General features: G+C 44.4%; 1 protein-coding gene and 2 long non-coding RNA genes across 3 annotated transcripts in view; 2 read left to right on the top strand and 1 right to left on the bottom strand.

Moving 5' to 3' along the window:
* Window positions 1-13277, bottom strand: part of Ercc4 (ERCC excision repair 4, endonuclease catalytic subunit) — a 31563-nt gene extending 18286 nt beyond the window's left edge. The window contains exons 1-4 of the mRNA XM_028890047.2: window positions 13025-13277; window positions 11425-11605; window positions 2779-2974; window positions 1724-1931 (exon numbers count right to left, since the gene is read on the bottom strand). Coding sequence (XP_028745880.1) covers window positions 1724-1931; window positions 2779-2974; window positions 11425-11605; window positions 13025-13231 — 792 coding nt within the window. The 5' untranslated portion in view covers window positions 13232-13277. The remainder of the gene's footprint in view (window positions 1-1723; window positions 1932-2778; window positions 2975-11424; window positions 11606-13024) is intronic.
* Window positions 13278-13319: 42 nt separating this feature from the next.
* LOC119087049 lies at window positions 13320-16618 on the top strand. Its single transcript, XR_005090494.1, has 2 exons — window positions 13320-13934; window positions 16430-16618. It is a non-coding gene; the product is annotated as an uncharacterized LOC119087049 (long non-coding RNA).
* Window positions 16619-19967: 3349 nt separating this feature from the next.
* The window catches only part of LOC119086996, a 46661-nt gene continuing 46082 nt past the window's right edge, over window positions 19968-20546 (top strand). Inside the window, exon 1 of the long non-coding RNA XR_005090410.1 lies at window positions 19968-20114. This is a non-coding gene — a long non-coding RNA (uncharacterized LOC119086996). The remainder of the gene's footprint in view (window positions 20115-20546) is intronic.

The following is a 20546-nucleotide window of genomic DNA, read 5'->3' as shown; positions in this document are numbered from 1 at the left end:
CTAAAAAGTTTCAGGTCACCAAATCCTAATAATGTTTGAAAAGCGTAATATCTTATTACTACAATTTTTATGACAGGATGGAGTTAATCTCCCTTGATTTTTATTAACTGACTGTCAGAAGGCTCGGTGGGTAAGAGTGTCCACTGTGCAAGCAGGAGGACCTGAGTTCAAATCCCTAGCACCTACATAAAAACACAGGCATGTGCCTATAACCCCAGAGCTATAAGGGGCAAAGACAGAAAGCTCTCTGGGACATTCTAGCTGTCAGCTCAGCTCTAGGTTCAGTGAAAGACCCTTTTCTCAAGGAAACTAGGCAAAGAAGTGATAGAGAGGTCACTCCATGTCCTCCTCTGGCCTCTACACATTCAGGAGCATGTACAACATCCACACATGTGCACCAGCACACACACACGTAACACACAGTTGTGCATGCACATGTGTACAGACATACACAAACATGCATGCAACTCTACACTAGAGACAGAAAAGGCCTGCTGTGTATCAGAAAGCCATCAACTTGTTCTTATGACCAGAAATAGTAGCCTCCTGGGTCTCTCACCTGACAAGTGCACACCGAGCAGAAGTGGCACCTGGGTGACCTTGTAATCCATGCTCCAGACTAGGATGCATGCGACAAGGAAACATTCTACAACAGCAGACCCCTTTTGTTAAAAGACACATGGAACCTCAAGTTTTTGTGATGCAAGCTCTGTCTATATGTAGATGTGATTAATGCAAGAGTGTCCAAAACAACCCTTGACTCTTACCAGCCAGCGACATCAGACAGAAGTCAGTGTTGAGTAATACATTCTGCTTTTCTAGGACATATCTACTCTATTAGAAGAATATGAAGATTTGTCATCCCCACGCTTTAAGATGTACACACTCTAAGACAAAGGAAGACAGGACACACAGGATCCATCCTGCCTATGTGTATCTCACAGCAGTCAGGCCTCTCCTTCTGCACGGTCACCACTCACAGTTCCTGGTAACACCAAGACTGATTCAGAGTTTAAAAGACAGTGGCATGTTCTAAAAAAAGTGACCTGGAATTTTTTAAAGGTAGTATTTTGGAGTTCTACAATTCACTAGAGGACTGAATACTTACATATCTAATATTAAGCTATGGTGAAAAAACAAGAAAAATTCCTTGAATTGAAGAATTAGCATTTTCTCAGTTCAGAATGTAATTTTGAGACAGAACAGAGGTCTCAGTAATGAAATGCTTTAATCCCGGTACTCGGGAGGCAGAGGCAGGCAGATCTCTGTGAGTTCTAGGCCAGCCTGGTCTACACAGTGAGTTCTAGGCCAGCCAGGGCTACACAGAGAAACCCTGTCTCAAAACAAAAACAAAAATAGCCTCCACCAAAAACCCAACTTTCTATTTAAAAAAGATGGTAAGTTTAGGGATGTATAATTATGAAGCATTCGTGTATAGACTCTGTGTCTACAGACACCAAGACACTGACATCATTTTGGAACCAAGACAACATCGATACACTCACAACAAGACATTTACTCACTATGTAGCCGAAAGAGTCAGCCTTGGCAAACACAGATGCCACTGCAAATTACTAGTTCCTCGTAGGTAAAGCAGCCCCACTTTAAATCACCTACAGCTTAATCCCTACAAAGGACATGGTGACTAGTAAAATGCCTTGCATTCTTTAAAATGACAACCTAACCAGCTGTGCTGCAGAAGGAAGAAAAAAAGGAAGCTGACCTTGTCAAATGGCTTCCCAAGAGCGTTTTCTAATGACAAATCTTCCACTTCGAGTGATGGGTTGTGGCATTTCAGTTCCTTCAGACACGCATTTAAGATGTCTAGTATGGCTGTTTGAATGGAAAGCATGGCGGGAGTCATGGACACATGAATCTCTACGACTTCAGGCTTGTGTTGTTCTAAGAACGAGTTGACTGCTACATGGAACCTAAGGAGACAGAGTTTCCAGATTAACAGCTACAAACCAAATGGAAGCAAAATGGCAACGCTTAAGAACACACTGGGCCTTTCTGAGTGAGAGCATCACTCAAGCAAGGCAGGATCAGGAGTCAGTGCTGGCTCAACTCAGGACCTGCTCCCTACAGTGAGGGCCATAGCCCAGCCCCTGGGTCCTGCCATCTATGGCTGCTTTGTGTTCTTATAAAACAAAACAACCAGAAAAAGTGATCACACGTATTTTGTGTGTATGTGCCACAGTGCATGTGTGGTGATCATAGGACAACCATGTGTGTCCTGGGATTGGACTTGAGTCATCAAGGTTAGTAGCTAGCACTGACACTGAGCCATCTTGCCACCCTTACTCTAATTCTTTTCAAAGTTTCATGTTTTTATTTACTTGTGGTGTGTCTGAGCACTCAGACAGAGCTCAGAGGACAGCCCATAGTCAGTTCTCTCCTTCCACGTGAGTCTTCAGGATGGAACTCAGGTCCTCGGGGTTTGGCGGCAAGCTCCTGTACCCCTTGAGCCATCTTGTTGGCTCTGCTTTTGTGCTTCTAACAGCGAGGCTGAGCTAACTGCGCCTCCACTACCAGAACACTTCCTATCTGGTCATTTACAGACAGGTTTTACTTCTGAAATAAGGAACAATTAAATAAAAGAATAATTGTACAACTAGTATTCTCCACAAAATTGGCACACACATGCACAAATGTTTTTTTTTTAAAAAAGGTCCTTATGGAAAGGATGGCAAGTTTCGCATGTCTTCTATCAACTGCACTAAAGTGTAGCTAAGTTAAGACTCTTCTGCTCACAAAGCTGTCCCATAATGTTGTTACCTTGGCCACAGGTAGAGCTTCCTCACAAAAAGGTTCCTCATCACTCTTTCCACATGACAAAAACCAGTGTCAAAAGCAACAGCGTTGTCTGTGAAAGCTTTGATGAAGCCACGCTTGTTCTTCTGGCGGAAGAGACGCAGGATGAAGGCTTCTTGGCAGGACTCGATGATCCTGTGTGCTCTGTACACGAGGATGCCTGTGGGGGGGGGGGCGCTGTTTAGTCAGGCTTCTCTAGGGTAACAGAACATGTGAGATGAATCTCTATGTCCAGAATGGGGATTTATCAGAGTGCAACAGTAACCCTAAAGAAGACAGATGTTGTGGACACAGGTGACTCCCACGCTCACTCTGGCTCATTCCCCTTTTCTGGAACACCTACTTGAAAACAGGCAGGCCTTGCTCTAGGTTGGGTGCAGATGTAAATCCTTATTCTTTTGCAGAACTTGAAATAACATGGGTAAAATGTTTAATGTTACAAGTGCTAAGAAGAAAACAAATCAGAGGGAGAAGTGTGCACAAGGGTGGTGTTCTAATTAGGGTTTCTGTTGCTGCAATGAAACACCATGACCAAAAGCAACTTGGGGAGGAAAGCGGTTATTCGGCTTACACTTCCACATCGCAGTTCATCACTGAAGTCAGGGCAGGAACCTGGAGGCAGGAGCTGATGTAGAGGCCACGGAGGGATGCTGCTTACTGTCTTATTCCTCCTAGGTTGCTCAGCCTGTTTTCTTATAGAACCCAGGACCACCAGCCCAGGAGTTGCACCACCCACAATGGGCACCACCCATACTCCTCCTCCATGGACCACTAAGAAAATGCCCTACAGGCTTGCCTACAGCCCAGTCCTACTGAGGCATTTTCTCAGTTGAGGCTCTCTCCTTTCCAATGACTCCAGCTTGTGTCACATGGACACAAAACTAGCCAGCACAGGTGGTGATCTATGTTTTAAATTCAGTGATGAGTGTGCAAGTGGAAAGTGGAGGTGATGGAGGGAGTCTCCTGAGCCATTTGGACTGTGAGTGTCTGGACCACAAAGGGACCAGGCTGAATGAGAGAAAAAGAGCAGAGGTCTTGAGTGGCACACAGTGTGAACAGATGGACCACATAAAACAGCTCCATTTTACAAGTCTGGGTAGCATCTGCATCCCATTAGTCAGCTTTGAGGATACAGTCAACAATGAGGTAAATTACACTATTTAAAACAAAAACCTTGACCAAGCAAACTCAATACAACATTTTGTTTTGTTTGTAGAGGCAGGAACTTGATATTTAACTTAGCCTGGCCTTAATTAAATTCATGATCCTTTTGCTTCAGCCTCCTGAGTACTGAGATTAGAGGTATGCACCACCATGCCTGGTAATACATGACTTTTGTGGTCTGTGTGGTACAATGACCCTGAATCTTAAAAACAAGAACAAGGGCTGAAGAGATGGCTCAGTGAAGAAAGCATTTGCCATGTGCCCCTAGAACTCACATAACAGCTAGGCAAATGTGGGGCCACCTGTACCCAGCACCAGGGAGGCAGAGGCATGGGATCCCCTGAGCAAGTTGCTAGCTAAATTAGCAAGGAATAGAAAGCTCCAGCTTCAGCAAGTGACCCTGCCTTAACAAATAAAGAAGAGAGAGATTGAGGAAGACACCTAATGTCAACTTTGGGCCTCCACACACATGTACACACACACATACATGTAAGATAAAAGATAATTATAAATGTTTCTTAATTTAAATATAAGATACTAAAACAGGAGACCTTTAATGCACTACCATTCTTATTACATTTATTTCGTGTGTGTGTGTGTGTGTGTGTGTGTGTGTGTGTGTGTGTGTGTGTATCATGGCAGAGGTGAAGGTCAGAGGACAAATTCTGGGATTGAGCCATCTTGCTGGTCCTGTTGGTACCATTTTGATGTTGTATGTTTAGTTACACATTAGAGAGAAGTAGGAGATCTAATAGAGGACTGGTATCATTTCTGGGTCACACTCACCATTCTATGATGATTCACAGTTGTTTAGACCTAAATCAAGCTGATATACATTAATATGTCCATGTACACACATACACTTGTTACACTTGTTTTGATATACATTAATATGTCTATGTACACACATGCACTTTTTTTTTTTTTTTTTTTTTTGGTTTTTCGAGACAGGGTTTCTCTGTGTAGCTTTGCGCCTTTCCTGGGACTCACTTGGTAGTCCAGGCTGGCCTTGAACTCACAGAGATCTGCCTGCCTCTGCCTCCCGAGTGCTGGGATTAAAGGTGTGCACCACCACCGCCCGGCTGCACTTTTTTGATATACATTAATACATCCATGTACATACATGCACTTGTTGGGGGCTTGCTCTCCTCACTCACTGGGTCCTAAAAATCATACAGTAATCCATGTGCCCTTCTTGTCACTCAATAACTCACTGTAGATCCTATTACTTTATTTTGAAATTCTGGATAAGGTGGCTGGCAGTAAAATTTACTCTCCCTAACAACAAGCAAGTGTATGAAAATTCATTTACGAGTTTATGGACAAAGAACTTCCAATCATACTGGTGCACACGGCATACTCATTTACTGCCCAGAAAATATTCTAAACTAAGTAGATGGCTTTCCCAAGGATTCCACGGGCCACATGTAGTTAGCCTGTGTTGAAACATTACACAGGGAGCTGGCATGACCCCCCTGTGTATACCGGCAGCTCCAGAGCCATAGGAGACAGAGACAGGAGGATCACTGGGGCTTGCTGACTGCCAACCTGCCTCCAAGTTCAGTGAGAGACCCTGCCCCAAGGGCGGAAGGTACAGACAGAGCAGGATGCTCACTATCCTTCTCTGGCCCACGTAAGTACACAGGTGCACACAACTACACACATATACATGTGCATACCACATGCAACAGAAATAGCACATAAAATTGAAAACAATAAAACTGGACTTCTGAACTATACGTGAGCCTTAAATTAGGACAATGTGCCCTAAGAGGTTGTCATTGTTTTGGAATTCAGAAGAAAGGAGAAAGCTAACCCTAACTCCAGGCACAGACTTTGCAAACAGGATTCAGGTAAGCTTTCCGAGGCTGGATCACCCTGGGCCACTGATGTTATGATTTGGACATGAAGTGTCCCCAAAGGCAGTTGTGTTCAGGGGGTTCTGTGTGTTTTCATTTAGTGTAGGGATTATTTTAAGATTAAAAAAAGGGCAGGGGGAGCAACCTGACCAAGGTCATCCAGAAGGAGGGTTGACAGGCTCTACCACCTGCTTCCTACTGAGTGAAGCCACTGGGGTCCTTGTAAACCAGCATCATCAGTGCACAGTGTGTGTAGAGTGCCATGGGAGCCTCTTAGGAGACAGGACAGCATGGACCAGAATGGTCTTGACTTTGGAAGTTTCAGCCAAGAACTCACCTGTAGGCTGAGCTGGGAGAGAGTGTGATTCAGACTGTGCAGGCCTAGTGAGGGCCACTGACATTGGTGCAATACTGACATCTAGTGGTAGTTTCTAGACAATGTTTTCATGTTAGCAACTTAAAATCCATATTTATACACATAAAGCAAGCTTTGGATGCATGAATATCTCCAGCTACAAAGGACGACTATTGGTGCAGCTTATTATGGTTTCATTCTAAGAGGCACTGTTTTTTAATTAAAACACACACACACACACACACACACACACACACACACACACACACACACAGTGTATGGGTGTCTTGTCTGCTTGTATGATAAAGATGCCAGAAATACACACGAGAAAAAAGACAGCACCTTCAACAAATGGTACTTGTCAAACTGGACGGCTGCATGCAGAAGAATGCCAATAGATCTACATTTATCACTCTGCACAAAACTCAAGTCCAACGGATCAAAGACCTCAACATAAGACCAGTTACAGTGAACCTGGCAGAAGAGAATGGGGAATAGCCTTGAACATACTGGCACTTACAGAACAGAACACCAATAGCACAAGCACTAAGATCAACAATTAATAAATGGGACCTCATGAAACTGAAAAGCTTCTGCAAGGCAAAGCACATTGTCAATCAAAGAAATGGCCTACAGAATGGAAAAAGACTTTTACCAACTCCACATCTGATAGATGGCTAATATCCAAAATATATAAAGAACTCAGGAAACTAGATATTAAAAAAAAACAATCCAGTTAAAAATGGGGTACAGATCTAAACAGAGAATTCTTAATAGAGGAATCTCAAATGACTGAGAAACACTTAAAGAAATGTTCAACATTTTTAGCCATCAAGGAAATGCAAATCAAAACTCCTTTGAGATTTCATCTTACACCTGTTAGAATGGTTAAGATCAGTAACAAGTGACAGCTCATGCTGGAGAGGGGAACGCTCCTCCAGTGCTGGTGGGAGTGCAAATTTGTACAGCCACTGTGGAAATAAATATGGTGGTTCCTCAGAAAATTGGAACTCGATCTATCTCAGGACCCAGCTATGCCACTTTTGGGTATATACCCAAAGGATGCTCCATCCTACCACAAGGACACATGATCAACAATGTTCATTGTAGATTTATTCATAATAGCCAGAAACTGGAAACAACTGAGATGTCCCTCAACTGAAGAATGGAAAGAAAATGTGGTATACTTACACAATGGAGTATTACTCATCAGTTAAAAAAACAAAATAACATCATGAAATTTTCAGGCAAGGATTATCCTGGGTTAGGTAACCCAGACCCAGAAAGACAAACATGGTATGTATTCACTTATAAGTGGATATTAGCTGTTAAGCAAATAATGAAGCTACAATCCATAGACCTAGAGACTTTAGGTAAAGAGGAGGCTATGGGTGGGTGGGTGGGGACATGGATCTCCCTGGGAAGGGGAAATAGATAGATTCTGTGTGTGGACTGAGGGTGGGTGAAGACGGGAGCAGAGGGGTCAGGAGGAGGTAGGGGTGGGGTGAAGGGAACTCTACAGCTGGAGTAGGGGGCTTTTGGGGTGGAAATGAAAACCTAGTGCAATGGAAATGTCCTGGAATCTCTAAGGGTGACTCTAGTGAGGACTCCTAGGAAGGGAGGATACGGAGTCTGAACTGGCCATCTTTTGTAGACAGGCAAGGCTTCCAGTGGTGGGCTGGATTACATTCAGTTGAGATATTGGCCAAAGATGTCCTGTGGAGATCCCTAAACAACCCAGACTGAGCCAAGTGGTGGCAGCACACGTCTTTAATCCCAGGAAGACAGAGGGAGGTGAATCTTTGTGAGTTTGGGGCCAGTGTGGTCTACAGAGCAAGTTCTAGGACAGCCAGAGCTGTTACATAGAGAAATCCTGTCTCAAAAACAAAACAAAATGACAACAAAAGAATAACTCAGATGAATGCTAGGACAGAAGGTAACCCTCTGAAAACTGACAGCAGGGTCTCATTGCTGAGGACAACTTCCACTCAGCCCCCTGAACACAGAGAGGTCAAGCTGGTGTCTGCAAGGATCCTTCACTCCTACGTTCTAGTCTCTTTGACCTGAGAAGGTACTCTGCAGGCTATGGAAGGAGAAACCTGGACACCAATCCAGGACCAAAACCTTTGACCTACAATCTGTCCTGTCTGCAAGAGGTGCTGAGGCAGTGGTGGTGCAGAACTTGTGGCAGTGGCCATCAATGTCTGGTTTCACTTGAGACCCATCCTGCTTAGATGGCCGGAAACTGGAGACTGCATAGTCCAGAGACTTGCAGTAGAACCAAACACCAACGGTCTTAAAAAAATAAATAAATAAAAATCAGTGAAATGATTCCTAATGATATTCTGCTAAACTCATAGATCGCCTTGTTCAGTCGTCATCAGAGAGGCTTCCTCTGGCAGCAGGTGGGAGCAGATGCAGAGACCACAGCCAAACATTATGGGCAGAATCTAAATTGGAGGTCTCCATAGGGTCCCCCTCCTAGAGATTGGGGAACCCCACAGAGGAGAGGGAGGAAAGACCATAGGAGCCAGAGGGGATGGAGGACACAGGAGAACAGGGCTCACATGGGCTCACAGACACTGAAGCGGCAAGCATGGGGCCTGCAGGGTCTGCACCAGGTCCTCTGTGTGTGTTATGGCTGTTAGCTGGTGTTTCTGTGGAACTTCTAACAGTGGGCGTGGGTGCATCTGACTCTTTTGCCTGCTCTTGGGACTCTTTTCCTACTCTTGGGTTACCTTGTCCAGCCTTGATGTGAGGGCTATTGCCTTGTCTTATTGTACCTTGTTTTGTCATGTTTGGCTGTCATCTCTTAGAGGCCTGCTCTTTTCTGAAGAGGAAATGGAGGGGGAGTGGATCTGGGGGGAGAGGGGAGGTGGGGGGAGCTGGAAGGAGTAGAGGGAGGGGAAACTGTGGTTGGGATTTGGGACGTATTGTATGAGAGAAGAATCTATTTTCAATAAAAAAAAATCTTAAAAAAATAGAAATGAGAAAATGAAGTTCAGGAAAATTAAGGACCATGTTTGTGAGTGGGTGTTGGCACTCAAAGTCAGGTGTGTCTGGCTGCAAGGCTCAAGCCACTGTCTAAGACAGTGAAAATGCCAGAAAAGAATGACAAAACCTCCTTCCGAAGCTCCAGGAACCTCACCAGCCCTTTACTCACTCAGCCCCAAGTTCCTCGAGGTGCTTCTGAATTCAGGAGGATCAGGTGGACACAGTGGGGAGTGTGCTTACGAATCTCAGTTTTCTGCCCTCCCGACACTGTCGAGCACGGTGCATACACAAGGCAACAGCAGCCAGCAAGCGTGTGTTAGCAACCTGTACTGGCTATTCAGCTATGTGAACAAATGCTTCCTAGGGCAAAGTTTATCTTACAGGTAGCAAGTGCAAGTAGCATCCGAGTGCTCTGGGTAGAGAGGCACCGGGTAGATTAATGGCAGAGTGGTGGGGCTCTGAGATTAGCTTCAGGGAAGCAGCAGTTTCTGAAGAGACAATTTCAAAATAATGAAATTGATTGCTTCTATACCACTCCTAGCTAAAATGATCTCCTACCCTTCCCCTCAAAAGCATTAAGTAACTATATAGTTTAATTTAAATCATCAGAAAAGGAAGGACAGCAAATTCATTTAGAGATCTGTGAAGAGTATTGATAAACACACCAAGTCTGGCTATTCCCAAAAGGCAAATGCTTGTCAACTACAATATTAGTGAAAGTAAGATTCAGAAACAAGGGGCCACATCTTACACAAACTCACACAATGAATAGTGATGCTTCAACTAAAAGTTAAAACAGAGGGGCTGGAGAGATGGCTCAGAGGTTAAGAGCACTGGCTGTTCTTCCAGAGGTCCTGAGTTCAATTCCCAGCAACCACATGGTGGCTCATAACCATCTGTAATGAGATCTACTGCCCTCTTCTGGCCTGCAGTCATACATGCAGGCAGAACATTGTATACATAATAAATAAATAAATCTTAAGAAAAAAAAGAATTTAAAAAAAAAAAAAAAAAAAAAGGCGGGGCGTTGGTGGCGCACGCCTTTAATCCCAGCACTCGGGAGGCAGAGCCAGGTGGATCGCTGTGAGTTCGAGGCCAGCCTGGGCTACCAAGTGAGCTCCAGGAAAGGCGCAAAGCTACACAGAGAAACCCTGTCTCGAAAAACCAAAAAAAAAAAAAAAAAAAAAAGTTAAAACAGAGCTGACAAGTACCCATGTTTTAGTAGGTACATCTCTGTCAGATCATGACCCTTTACATATTTGTATGCCGATACAAAGACTGTGGCTGGAGAGGGCTCAGTGGTTACGAGCACTTACTCTTTCAGAGGACCCAGGTTTCATTCCCAGCACCCACATGGTGGCTCACAACCATCTGTAACTCCAGTTCCAGGAATCTAGTAATCTCCTCTGACCTCTGCAGACATGCATGGGGAACAGGCAAAATTACCCTAAATATAATAAGTAAAAACATCTATAACAAATACACCACTGTGCCACTGGTGACATAAGCATACAGCATGCGCAGTTTTGTGCAGTATACATAAAACTCAGTAATATAGCAAGTGGTCGTCTGGTTAGTTTACTATACTGTGCTTTTCTTCCTTATTTTGGAGGTCCCCTTCTACTTATATAAACAAACCAACCATAAAACACTGTGCTGTATCAATGGTGGCATCAGGCCCAAAAGCTCATGTTTACTATATCTCTTGGTTGCATCGAGAAGTCAACATCTAACTGAGTTGTAACATTCAGGAATTTAAAAAATTTATTTTTATTTAAAAATTATGCGTGTATGTTTATGCGTGTAAGACGGGAGAGGGGGGAGTGTGCATGTTGAGAGCAGTACTCTCACATCCCCTGGAGCTGGAGTTAAGGGTCAGTTGTGAGCCACTGATAAGGGTGCTGGGAACTGAGCTACTGTCTTCTGCAAGAGCAGTGTGCAACCTTAACCTCTGACCCACCTCTCTAGGCCATCATCCATGCAGGTTCTTGTATGTAAGCTCTAAGATCTTCATACAATAGTTAAATCATACAGCCTGAGAACCTGTGGCCATTAAGTGACATGTAGCCATACTTATTTATGTCATAAATATTGACTGAATATCTACAATGTGTCAGGTATTATGCCAACAGTTTAACTACAATGCTGAATAATAAGAACCAGTTTAGCAGTTAGCAGAGGAGATAGACACAAATAGAAACGCTCACTTTGTACATAAGGAAGATTTCAAATTCTTACCAGTTATTAAATCTGAAGGTATTCTATCAGTCAAGAAATCAACCACAAGTATTCGACTTGTTGCGAATATAATACCACCTTGTGTGTACACTTCATAACGACTGTTACTTGTGATTTCATTTGTCACGCGTCGAGGGAGGTGTTCAACTCCTTCTATCTTCAACTGATTGATAAAGTATTCCTAAATAAGATTAAACTCATTAGCGAGCTGTTTAATACAGGGCAGGACACTTTTAAAATAGGCTGCAGAGATTTCAAATGACGTCGCCATTCTCAGATTCGTGACCATCACAGTGAATATACAAACTAAGTTATTCTTTTATACCCATCAGCCTATTGGGTTACTTTAACTGAGATTTCTGTTTAGTAGTGCTTTGGAGTTCACACTATGAAATAATTGTGTTTCAGTCATTATTTACATTCAACACCAAACCCCAAACGGAACCTAGAAACTACTTCCCACTAAAGCCAGGGTTTTCAGCCAGCATACTCTGAGGTAGGGGATTCCTCTCTGCAGACAATGCTTTAGACGGTTAGTGCTGCATTATCAGTTACAGCAGTTACACATCCTAGAGGGATTTCAGAATTTCCACAGGTCCCATGGTTGATAGGCCACTTTCCTGGGCATCTTGCATTGCACGAAGTCGCATGCCGCACTGGCGATACCCAGGGGAGTCCAATAGCGCCGCTTCTCAGCTGACACTTTCTTCTTGGCCACTCTATCTAGAGGACCACCAGATTTATCATGCTAGGCTATGTTCCCATCTCTTAACATTTCCCAGCAAGGTGTGCCGCATTCCACTGTCCTCAGGATCACCTACCTATTCTCCCTAACCCGGATTAACGTCTCCCAATACCCTTAGCTTCCAGTCTCTTCTCTTCCTAAAGTTATTTCCCTAGTCCCTCTTCTTTTGTGCAGCATTCAGGTCTACTTTCCTTTGTACCCCTCTCAGAGACCCTGCCGTCCCCATCACTGTCCTTTTAGGGACCCCACTCTTCTGTCTTCTGTCCCCGGAAATACCCTTAATACTTGACTTCCAGGCTCACACATTATTCCTACAGCTTTATTCTGTATTATTCTGACAGCTTCCCGCCTTTGCAGCGCAATCCATTCCACTCCTCTACCTCGATGTGTACCCTAGTCACCCTCTCTTTTTCACTGTCAGAGAGTGTGTAGGAGCCGCATTCTTAGTGTCCTCAAGCTGTGGGCCTTGTATCTCTCCCAAAGAGCTCTCTATTCAGTGCCCTCCCTGTCAAGCGAGAAAGCCAAGACTTCCCGGGGACGCGCTCCCTCCATGCAGGGTCCTCCCGCAGTGTCAGAGCCCTGGGTCACCTTCAAGGACCGGCACTCAATGCCCTCCCAAGTCGTAGCAGCCACTTGGACTTCCTGAGGTTCCCTTCCCTCCTTCGCAGCGCCACAGAACTATGTGGGTGCCCTGAATCTCCCTCAGGGACCTCCATTCACTCATTCCCTTTCGTGTGCCGTTTGAGACCTGCGCTGGCTCGGGGCCCCTGCAAACCCACAGCTTCGCGCTCACGCCGCGCGGGTAGCCGCCCTGATGTCCCCTCGCCCTCGGGTCCACCCCTCTCGCAGTCGCACCTCCTCGGCCGGCTGCGTGTTGAGCACCAGCACCAGGCAGGCCGGGTGACAGTGCAGCCGCAGGAAATGGTAGAGGAGCCGGTCGGCGCCGAGCCCGCGGGCACACACCACCAGCCCGTCGCTGTCGAGCAGTTCCAGCACCAGCTGCCTCTCGTACTCCAACAGCGGCGCCATCGCCTTGCGTACAGCCAGGAAGCCCCGCTCCATAGGAGCCCTTCCGGGGCCGCGGCCCGATGAGGACGGAAAGAGCCGAGCCGAGCCGAGCCGAGCCGAGCCGAGCCGAGCCGAGCGCTGGCCGAACGCCGTGGATGAACGCCGAGGCCGGAAGATCGCTGCAACAGTTTGAGACCAGAGTAGGCCGGACGTAGCCGAAGGGAGCCGAGTCCAAGAGAAGCGCCAACCAATTGTAGCCGACGAAGAATCGAGGCTAGGACAAATGTGTCCCGAATGAAGCCGAGCCAGAGGGCCGGAGGCAGCCGAACTTAGCCGAAAAGGCGCTGAAAGCCTTGAAGGCCTTAGCGCGCAGAAAAGTGTCCGGTTCAGGCGGTAACCGGGTGGCTTCGAGTTTTGATTCTCTAGACCCAGAACATAAACTAACAAAATGCCAACAGAGAAGTCTATTTATCGTAACCCTCCAATATCGACAGTTCAGAATGCTAGCAAACAAGAAGCAGAAATGCATAAAGTACTGTGCTTATTCAAAATGTTTGAAGGAGATAATCACAAAAGTAGAGACTAAACCGCACGCTGAGAAAGAGGTGCTGATTCTGGGTGCGCATTTCTGCTTCTTGTTTGCAAAAACCTTGAATATGCTGTTTCTCAGTCACAATCAGGTGCCAGCTGCAGCCGCGTTCCGCCTTCCACTAGAGGGACATCTTGGGTCGTGTTTGTAACTGCCTAGAAATGCTAGGTAAGCAAATCTAGGAGAATGTCTCTCTCAAAATCCACCCCCCCTTTATTGTTAGTATTTCCATAAGAAATACAAGAGAAGGCAAAATACGACTGTTCCATCATGAAGCGCGCGGACACACACACACACACACACAATTTTATTTTTATCTATATGAAATAATAAATGACCCGGATTTGAAACCCGAGTTTTGGTTTATACAGGTGGCAGAGGCTGTAATCCTCGCTATTCCAGATGCTGAAGCAAATTCAGTCAGCCTGAGTTACAGATGTGGACCCTCCAACACAAAGTATAGAGTGCTGGGATATAGCTCAGTGGTAGACCTCCAAATTTGTCACTAATTAATGTGACAATTAATATTTCACAGATCTCTGATGTAATAATCTTTTAAAGTCCTTTATGTGGCAGAGTTTTCTGTAATGTGGATGCCTATGTTTGTTTATCTAATTATTATTTGAGTACATTCAGTCAGCTCCCACTCCTCTCCACAAGCATTATACATAGCGTTTCACTAGCTGCATTGTAGAGAAGTTCAACCAGACCCTCGAGGTACATTCCTGGAAGTGGGTGATTAATGGGATAAAAGGAAACATTTATCTGAGTTTTCATTACCTTTATTACATTGCCTTCCAAAATGTCTACCAGTCCCTTCACGTCAGCAGCCTCTAAGAGGATCTGTTTCTCTTTCTCCAGTGTTTTCCTTACATTTAGTTCCATATTCTCCTCAAGTGGAAGGGGTGCCTGCAGACACTTTACATGCAGCATTCCTGTGAGCCATGCAGTAATTCCTGTAGTTCTGCAAGTAGGTTACATAACCTGGCAAGGCCACAGAGCCAGGTGATGTATTTCTTAGCTTTTGATCAGAATTTAAGTAGGGATTCAACACACATTCAGAGGTAGGTGGGTGCGTGGGTGATAATGCTGATACTTACACCCAATGCCTCCCATACTGTGGCAGGCAGAATAATGCAACCCAAGAGATGCCTGCGTTGAATTCCCGGAACCTTTTGTGTTATTTTTCATGGCAAAGGGGACTTTGTAGATGTGATTAAGCTAAACTCTTGAGATGGAGAAATGATGTCAAATTATCTAGATGTGCCCAATATAGCCATCAAGTGTTTAAGGGCAAAGGGGAGGCAGGAGATTTAGCTTCAAAGGAGATGTAAAGGGGAAACTGAGGTCAGAACGAGGTGTGAAGGGCAAGGAATGCAGCCTTTAGAAGCTGGAGAACACATGGTTTTTCCCCTGGAACCTCAAAAATATTACAGCTGCCTCTCACAACCCATTTTGCACATCAGGTACCCAGAGCTGGGAGAAACTGCACTTGTGGTATTTTAACTTCTGTAATCTATCACAGCAATACTGGGAAATGAATGCACAAGAGTTTCTTATTTTGACTACACTGAACTTTAAAGATGAGGTGCCTCGTTTATCAAAACAAACCTGAAAACAGCATAGATAGGGTGCTGGAGAGATGGATGGCTTGGAGGTTAAGAGCACTTACTGCTCTTCCAGAGGTCCTGAGTTCAATTCCCAGCAACCACATGGTGGCTCACAACTATCTGTAATGAGATCTGGTGCCCTCTTCTGGTGTGCAGGCATACATGCAGGCAGAACACTGTATTCATAACAAATAATTTTTAACTATAGATAGGAATATATAAGGAAGCAATTGTTTGAGCGTATCTATAGAGTGACTGAGTAAAGCTAGTAGGGAAAGTGCTTTCTGTGGAAGAATGTGTACCTGTGTGTGGTCCTAAAACCAATGTCAAAGAACTGGAGCATCCCATTGCTGGGAGGTAGTGACAGGTAGGTCCTGGGGGGGCTTGTCATCCAGGCCAGTGAGACAGCCTGTCTCCAACACAAGGTAGTTGTCAAGATGTTTGTCGCTAAGCCTGACTACTTGAGTTTGGTCTAAGGGATTCACATGCCGGAAGGAGAATTGACTCCTGAAAGTTGTTCTCGGACCTCCACATGTGTGCTATAGCATGTAATTAGAAAATACAACCAAGGTGGACAGTTACTGAGGATTGATACTCAAGGTTAACCTCTGGTCTCCCTCCACATGTGTGCACACAATACATATACATGAACACATGTGTGAGTCCACACATGTGTACACACAATAGCCATATAGATGGGTTAGTATTTACTCTTCCAAAGAATGTTAATTGGGCATACAATGTAGCAGGTCCTATCCCAAGTGGTAGGGTCTTATCAGGGAACAAAGCAGGCAAAATCTCTGCCATATATTCTTCTGGGGAACTAGTGTATGAAGGAGCCTATTGATCATATCATTATGTGAACTGTGGTTCTTAATTGTCCAATCATAAGAGAGTACTTGAAATATTTTCATGCAGACTATTAGAGAGCTATAAAAATCCGAATGTGGAAAGGGGCCAATATCTAATATATGCTGAAGAAAGAATAAATTGTAAAGGAAAAATGGATAACATAGTCCCACTTGTCTAAAAATATCAGTAATATTTTCACAGGGCTGCACAGAAAGTGCTGGAAAGAAACCAAATCTCTCAACACAAGCCACCGCCTTTGGGAGTCAAGGCTGGAGGTCAGCATCGCCTTTGAAACTTTACATTTTCTGTTTATTCCCCTCTGCTCTGTTTGCCTTCCTTCCCTTGTACTTACATTGCCTTTATAATAAAAATGAAAGGAGAAACTTCCCAGCTACTGTGTAAACACTTCATCGGCACCAAAAATTTCACTCTGTGAAGTCTAGATTTAGCATGTGCATGGTGGACAACAGCTAACGTCTCATGCTGGCATCTGAGGCGGTGGATTTTTGTACATTTCGACTGTTGGATTTACAGTTCACCTTTAGTCCTTCATAAGTAGAGTAATGGTTTTGCTCCCATGTTACTATCACACTGATTCTCCAAGCCTTTATTTCTTAGCCTGCTTTCCCTCCTCCCTCCCCACTCTCTCTCTCCTTCTCTTCCTTCCCCTCTCCCCTTTCTCCCCCATCTCTTTCTCTTGCCTCTCCCTCTCTTCATTCTGAATAGACACATCTCTTTCTTATTTGCCCATGAGGATATAGGCAGGTGCTTATTGGCCTTTGACATAAGGCTGGCAATGAGATCAAGCATCGTTTTTCTCCTACACATCCCAGTCGCATCTCAGCAGCCAGAGCCAGGCCACTGACATCTTTCTCAGCATGTAGTCTTTTAAACTATATGTAGTCATCCCTTGGTATCCATGGGGATTGGCTCCATTCTCCCTCCCCCCACACTGCTGTAATATGCAGATGCTCAAATCCATTATATAAAGTGGTGCAGTGGACTGGAAACATAGGCCATGTGTTTACTGAGCATGTGCAAAGCCCTGGGTTCTGTTCTCTGCCACGAGGCAAAAATGTTAACTTGGAATGGCGTAGTCTTTGCATAGACCCTCCACAGTCCTGCTGCACAGTTTTGACCATCACTGGAGACTTGTAATACCTAACACAATGCACATGCTGTTAAACATTCGCTATAGTGCATTGCTTGGGAGATTGTTCGTGTCCAGTACAGTTGCCACTCTTTCATGTCTGTGATTGGTTGGATGCATGGATGTGCAGTTTAGAGATACAGCGCGGTGTGACATCAAAAGCTCATTAAGTCTGGACCCTTCCGGGATGGTCATTCCTGGACTTCTCACTCAAAAAGAAGGTGCTAACCAAATGTTTTCATTTGTCTCTGTTGCTATGATAAAATATCCTATCAAAAACTAACTTAGGGAGAAAGAATTTATTACAGCTCACAATTCCAGGTCACACCCCACCTCTGTGGGGAAGATAAGGCAGGAGCTCAGTTACATCACACAGTCAGGAGCAGAGCATAGTTAATGCATGCTCATTTGCTTGCCTGCCCGCTTGCTTGTTGTACTCAGCTCCATTTCTTTACTCACAGAACCCTGCCTATGGAATGGTATCACCCAAAATGGGCTGGGTCTGTTCACATTAATTAACTTAATTAAGACCAGTCTCCCATAGATACCCACAGGCCAGCCCAGTGTAGATAATTCTTCTCTGATTCTCAGGTGATTCTAGATTTAAGATGTTTATGGAGGGCAACAGTTAATGTCACAGGGTGGTGTTTGTGTCAAGATGACAAAGTTAAGCAACAAAAAATAAGTCAATATTAATAACTGGGTGCAATGAAAGAAAGTTCAGAGGTCTCAAGAGTGCGTCATAAAGGCTCTTCTGGTCTGGTTGTTTAGGATGGCTTGTCCAAGGAGGTAGTGTGTGAGCATAACTTTGAGACCTTGCTAAAGAGGACAAGGAGAGAAAAATGTGTATTGGGTAGAGGAACCAGAAGCAGAAATTCTCTAAGACAGAAAGGAGACCAGCTAGGAGGCAAGTGATTGCTGGGTTTGCCTGACTCTAGGGCCAGGTCAGCATGGGGCTTCGTAGCTCTTGCTGGGGTGGTTTAGTGACTCAGCTGGGGTGTGGAGTGGGATTAGAAAAACACAGGGTGAATGTGATAAGGCATTACTTGATTCTTGGTAGACAAGTGTTTATCAGGCTTCTCTGTTGGGAATGGGCAGGAAATAATGACAAATACAATACCAAAGCTCTGTGAGAGCCTTACTACTTATCAGACAGGAGACTAAGCACATTCTCCCATGTCTCTGCAAAAGTGGGGAGTATTATTCCCTTCACTTGTCAAGAGAGGAGAACAAGACTCAAAGATATTAAATAGGTTTCCTAAGTCTCCCTGGGTAAACATGGAACACAGAGCCCAGGATGCTTGCCATACTTGTTATCCACCCTTTCCCACTTGCTGCTGCCTTGGATGTCTGACTTAAATCAATTGTATTTTAGATTAAAACTTGAGACTCAGATTGTTTCCATCCCTTCAGCACAAAGTCAGAAGGGTTTGAATCAACATGTCATAACTAGAGTTGGATTTTTATATCCACTGATGTTTACAAAGCTTTAAAAAAGATTTATTTACATGTATATTTTGCCTGCACCACATATGTGTAATGCCCAAGGGCACCAGAAAAGGGCATCTGATCCTCTTGAACTTGAGTTATAGCCATGTGAGTGACGAGGGATGCCTGCAGTACTGTGATGTCATAGGACTTTTATATGAGTTAGCAACACTTGCAAATAGATTGTGTCTTGTTAACCCGACAACATCTGAAAATGTTTAAAGTAATCCAGTAGCCATCTTTAGACAGATTATACTTTTAACATATTATGTTTTGAGACAATGGTTAACAGAGAAATGGACTAGAGAAATGGTTGTGTGCTGTGTGTCTCTGTATTTGTTCTGGTTCTGTTACAATAGCCAAGTTATGGAATCAGTCTAGATGTCCATCAGTGGGTAAAAGGATCAAATTCATGTGGTAAATATACACAATGGAGTTTTATTCAGCTACAAAGAAGAATGTAATTATGACATTTATAGGAAAATGGATAGAGATGGAGATCATTAAGCAAAAGAAAACACCTAGAAAGATAAACATTGCATTTCTGTCATATGCAGAATCTAAGTTAAGAAGAAAAAACAAATGAAAGTAGAAGGGAACTGTTTGGGAAGGGGACCAGGAAGTAGGGGACAATTGCAGTGTAATGTGGGGGGAACTCTGACTAAAACACAGTATGCACATGTAAAAGTAAATAAAATGGGAAAAACACCCTCATAGAAACACCTAGAATAATATTCCACCAAACATCCAGCCAGATTCTGCCGGATCAGGCTGACAGAAAATGAATCATTGTAAGTCGCAATGCCTCTGAAGCTCTGGCCAGGGTTGGAGGGCCACAGGAGCCCCTGCTGTGTGCACCATTTACATTAATTCTCTGAAAATGGAGGACCCATGCTAATTCTCTGTAGAGAAAGTCACTTGCACAATGACCTGTGTCCACTGGTAGGAGATGCTGTATTTGGTATCTAGCCACTAAAAGGCAGAGGGAATTTAATCATTACATTTTTTTCTCAGAAATAAGAACTTCTGGTGACTAATTAAATTAAGCATTTTTTTTACACTCTTTGACAAGCTATTCATCATTAACAGAAAAGGGGAGAGAAAAGCAGGAATAAAGCTGAACAGGAATACCAGTCACCTGCCCCTCTTGAGAACATGGTAGTGTTCTTATAGATTAGGAGTTAACCTGTACAGATTCACCGGATGCCTCGAGGAAGCTTTTCTGCGCAGAAACTAATGTAAAGGCAGGTAAGCTTTGTGAAGTGTTTGCCCTTTTTTGGAGACATCGTTTTCTCTTACTGCTTTGTCCTTCTTGGCATTTATTCTGAGAAGAGGCAGAGGGAAGAACTGGCCACACAATCTATGGAGCTCAGTTCAACATGAAAAGTGCAGGGCATCCTGTTAAAAATAATTATTTAGGGGCTGGGGAGATGGCTCATTCAGTAAGGTGCCTGTCTTGTAAGCATGGGGACCTGAGTTCAGTTCCCAGAACCCACAGTAAAAAGTGCTGGGCATACCACTGGGCAGGCAGAGACAAGAGAATCCCTGGGCCCCCACTTGTTAGCCAGTCTAAGTCTGCTTGGGGTGCTCCAGGCCAGTGAGGGCTCCTGTGAAACAACACAGAGTGTTCTCTGGCCATTATCACACCCATGCATGCGCCATTACAATGTTCTTGGGCTC

Source organism: Peromyscus leucopus, chromosome 8b (genome assembly GCF_004664715.2).
Source record: "Peromyscus leucopus breed LL Stock chromosome 8b, UCI_PerLeu_2.1, whole genome shotgun sequence".
Classification (NCBI taxonomy): Eukaryota; Metazoa; Chordata; class Mammalia; order Rodentia; family Cricetidae; genus Peromyscus; species Peromyscus leucopus.
Note: the sequence above shows the minus strand (reverse complement) of the source record. Positions and strands in the feature narration are given on the sequence as shown.